Source organism: Austrofundulus limnaeus, unplaced genomic scaffold, assembly GCF_001266775.1.
Source record: "Austrofundulus limnaeus strain Quisiro unplaced genomic scaffold, Austrofundulus_limnaeus-1.0 Scaffold709, whole genome shotgun sequence".
Taxonomy (NCBI): Eukaryota; Metazoa; Chordata; class Actinopteri; order Cyprinodontiformes; family Rivulidae; genus Austrofundulus; species Austrofundulus limnaeus.
In genome coordinates this window covers 186,269-190,678 of record NW_013953111.1, presented here as the reverse complement: position 1 = coordinate 190,678, position 4,410 = coordinate 186,269, and the positions used below count along the sequence as shown (strand labels likewise).

The following is a 4,410-nucleotide window of genomic DNA, read 5'->3' as shown; positions in this document are numbered from 1 at the left end:
CCATCACAGGACAACATACTGTAAATATGTCCATCACAGGACACCATACTGTAAATATGTCCATCACAGGACAACATACTGTAAATATGTCCATCACAGGACACCATACTGTAAATATGTCCATCACAGGACAACATACTGTAAATATATCCATCACAGGACACCATACTATAAATATGTCCATCACAGGACAACATACTGTAAATATGTACATCACAGGACAATATTCTATAAATAACAACAGCTGAAATCAATCTGAACTTCTGACAGACACAACTCATATTTCTAGTAACCAAAGACAAAATAAAAGCCAAACTGTATATTTTGTAAAGCAAATATATTTAATTCATTAATAAAAGGCATAAATAAAACATAGAGCAGAATCCAGAAGAGAGAAAAGCTTCTGTACAAGATGTTTGAACAGAAAATGCATTGTTTGGTTTTCAAACCTCCTCCCAGGAATTAAAGGCACTTTGAACGTGTAAAAGGCTCATTTCTGTGGACAACACAAGACATTAATTTAATCTATATACACACATGTACATTTTGAAGTTTTTCTTTCTTTTATAAAGAATCATCCTGTGGAGGCTGACTAAAATTAAAAACACAAAAATGAAGTTAGTTCCAGAAACGAGCAGCAGATGACAGACTTTAAACCGTTTTATTTTATTTCTAACAAACTCTCATGATGTCATCATCAGGCTGTTTGAAACAAAGCTTCCTGCATTAAATCAGAACAAACTGACTCAGAGAACTACTTCCTGTTCTGTTAAATGACTCCTGCAGAACTCAGACTGCAGACGTCACAAGAACCCATCATGTTTTATAAAGATCTGTCAGTCCGGGGGTCCTCAGGGCTGTCTGGAGTGAGACCCCCTCAGTAGCTTTGTGCTACAGGTGCCCACGTCGCTGTGAGCCTAGCGATGGAGCTCTCAAACTGGGCGTCCCCGACTCCCACCTCGCTCAGCCCGGGGTCATACATGGAGGACGGTGAGGAGACAGGAAGTGAGGAGGCCAGGCCGGTGTAGGAGGAGCCCCTCAGGAACTGTGACGTCAGACCTCCAGGTATGGAGCCGGAGGAGGAGGAGGCTGAAGGTGTGAGGGTGGTGCCCGCCACTGACCACAGGCTGGGGTACTGGCTGCAGAGGAGACAAAGCATCATGAATGTGCTGCTGCAGGAAGCCTGACAACAACTCTGTTCACATCCAATTTTAGTTTAATTTTGAGAAAATTTTAATAATTTCGCAAAAAGGAAAAAATTAAGAAATGAGAATCAGACGTGTTTCCATCAACTGGCTTGAAGTGAATCAATGACGTCATACACATGTGTAGTAAACAGGAAGTAACCGTCACTAAACTCACAGGGTCCACACATCTCAGGATAACAGAGAGGTTATCAGGAAAGTTGTAATTACTCTGTTATAACTAGTTCTGGTGATGTTCCTGCTGTCTGCAGACGTTGAGACAGAAATGTGATTTTCTTCACGTTACAGGATTACTGAGAAGACACAAACATCAGGAGGAGCCGACCTGAAACTGGTACCGGTACCAGGGAACAGCTGATCAGCTACGTTAGGTAAATGTTCACTACGTCACAACTTATTCTGCAAAAGTGTTTCCATCTCTCCTTTTGTGCATCAAGTGTTTTACGAAAAACCCTAAAACCAACTCAAGAGAGCGTAAAAACTTTTTAGTGAATTGGGGATTTTTTTTCCAAATTTTGCTGTTTCCATCTGACTTTTGTTATTTTTTTTTGCATTTTTAATGCGAGACTTGTGAATGTGCATCTAAAGGCCTTGATGGAAACACGGTTATAGATCCGGGACTGAAGTCTCACCTGGAGCTGGAGCTGGAGTTGGTGGTGTGGGCCAGGGTCCCCATCCCTGTGGAGCTGGGGATCTGAAGGGGGGACCAGCTGTCGTGGGCAGGCAGASTCCCTGAGCTGGTGTCCATGTAGTTGTCTGAAAAAGAGAAGAAATGAGGTCATGAGAGCAGCTCTGCCCTGCAGACCGTCAGCAGTGACCTGAGCAGGGTCTCACTGGGGCCGGAGCTGCGGTGGGGGTAAGGGCCGGGGTACGGGGCCGCTCGGTGGCTCCTCAGGCTGGAGTAGCGCTCACAGTAAGAGCCGGACGAGTGGCCTGCTGTGCTGCTGAACTGAGGGGGGCTGCTGCTGCTGCTGGGGCACATGGGATTCTGACCTGGAAGGAACCAGCCTCCAACTGTGGAGGGAGGAACAGACCATGAAGGTTCCTCCTCATCAAACATCCTCGCATCAGATTCAAAACCTACTCACGCTGAGAATATCCTGGCTGCTGGCTGTCTGCGCTGTGCTCCGACACGTCTTTATGATCGCTCCTGGAATCAACACTGCATTAAGACACTTTTAAACCCTGCTGCTTCAGGAACAAGCTGCAGCTTTTACCTTTCTTTGGCATCCAGGAAGGCTTTAGCAAACGGGTTGTGTTTAATCTTCAGAGCAGTGATCTGTGCCAGGGATTAAAGTGTTAACACACTGTAAAAACTGTCCATCTAACCAAGTTTTAAACCTTATATCAGCCAAAAAGTCTTTTTGATCTTGTTTTCAGACTGATTTACTAAACAAGAACTGATTGTGTAAGAATAATCATCTTGTTTTCAGAATGTGTAAGATTATTTGTCTTGTTAGTCTGAAAATTTGACTCTAATTAAGTCAAACATTTCTGCCAGTGGAGTAAGAACATTTTACTTGGTAAGACTCTTGAAATAAGAAAAAACTGAGTCAAATCAAGTATTTCTATCAGCTTGATTCATGCTGGACTTTTCTATCAGGCTCTATAGCGCCTCTAGTGTTTAGACATGGAACTGCATCCAGCATCGCTGGATGCAGTTCCATGTCTAAACACTAGAGGCGCTTGATTATTCTTGAAACAAGAAAAAACTGAGTCAAATCAAGTATTTCAAGAATCTTACCAAGTAAAATGTTCTTCCTCCACTGGCAGAAATGTTTGACTTAATTAGAGTCAAATTTTCAGACTAACAAGACAAATAATCTTACACATTCTGAAAACAAGATGATTATTCTTACACAATCAGTTCTTGTTTAGTAAATCAGTCTGAAAACAAGATCAAAAAGACTTTTTGGCTGATATAAGATTTAAAACTTGGTTAGGTGGACAGTTTTTGCAGTGTGTTAAAGAGAAGATGTGGGACGAAGCCTCGCAGCGAGAACAAACCCACCTCCTCGTTCTGGTACGCTGTCACAGCGATGAACTGAGTTTCAGGGAAGGACTGGCTGCTGATCATCTTCTGGATGCCTCCCACCTTCACGATGTGGATCCTCGGCTCGTACTTGTGTAAGGAGTTCAGCATGATCTGCAGAAACACACAGGAACTCTGCTTCATGTCAAGACTTCATCATAAACATTTCATTTGTAAAAGTTCCATAAATTTAATTACAACAAGTACAAATGATCTAAATGAGCCAAAAGAGTGATGGATTATTTTAAAAAAATAACAAATTTTAAATTCTATGATCTGGTCGATTACAACATTTTAATATTTATGAATAAGACCCAGAAAAACATTAACACCAAATGTTCAAGTTAATTTCATGAAGAGACAGAGTTCTTCAGTCTGAAGGGAAGAGAAATGTTTGTAAAGTTCAGGATTTAAACTCTGAAGGAGAGATGGAGCTCAGTTCAGAAGATGAGCTGAGGAAAGTCTAATCTCTGAATATATTCAAGAAATACTTTAAAGTTTTTCTGAAGGGATATGAACAAATATAATTTGACCTGACAGGACGTTTAGTTTAGTTTGATGGATTTCATTTTGTGCTTTTGATTGATGTTGACTTTCATACAATTTCCTGGTTTTTAAATGTGTTTTCTTTTAATTATTTTATTATTTTATATTTTTTAAATCCTAATTAGTATTGTACTAATTGAAAATCAAAGTGAAAACATATTTGGAAACAAGACAAGCAGACTTTATAATATTGTTTTCTTCTTCTGCTGCCTTTCATTTTGTTGTTTTCTCTAAGATATAAGTTGTGTATTATTTGTAAAGTATTTTTCTTTGTTTTTATTTTAAAATGAAATGAATATTTTTTGAATTTGAATTTGAAAATCCAGCAAAAACACAAAGATGTCAATTTTGACTCACAAAGTGCTGATAAATATGTTTTAATCCTTTCTTTATTTCTAAATTATGAACACACACACTTGTTTTTATATCCTTGTGGGGTCTGTCCATTGACTTCCATTCATTTTTTGGTAATTTATTCCCTAACCCTGACCACCAACACTAAAACTAACCTACACTCAGTTCACACCTTGGTCCTAAACCCAACCCACCAATGGTGTTCAAACCAAATAGTGACTCCACTTTTGTCCCCAAATGTAGGATTTTTTGTTTTAAACTTGCCCCCAAATG

General features: G+C 39.9%; 1 protein-coding gene across 2 annotated transcripts in view; it reads right to left on the bottom strand.

Annotated features, from left to right (window-relative positions):
- Window positions 1-320: 320 nt before the first annotated feature.
- The window catches only part of tbxta (T-box transcription factor Ta), a 4,902-nt gene continuing 812 nt past the window's right edge, over window positions 321-4,410 (bottom strand). The window contains exons 3-8 of one of the 2 annotated variants that reach the window (XM_014028007.1): window positions 3,217-3,351; window positions 2,423-2,484; window positions 2,294-2,367; window positions 2,040-2,219; window positions 1,838-1,961; window positions 321-1,139 (exon numbers count right to left, since the gene is read on the bottom strand). In XM_014028007.1, the coding sequence (XP_013883461.1) occupies window positions 878-1,139; window positions 1,838-1,961; window positions 2,040-2,219; window positions 2,294-2,367; window positions 2,423-2,484; window positions 3,217-3,351 (837 nt within the window). In that variant the 3' untranslated portion in view covers window positions 321-877. The remainder of the gene's footprint in view (window positions 1,140-1,837; window positions 1,962-2,039; window positions 2,220-2,293; window positions 2,368-2,422; window positions 2,485-3,216; window positions 3,352-4,410) is intronic. The other variant, XM_014028008.1, reaches the window with a different exon arrangement.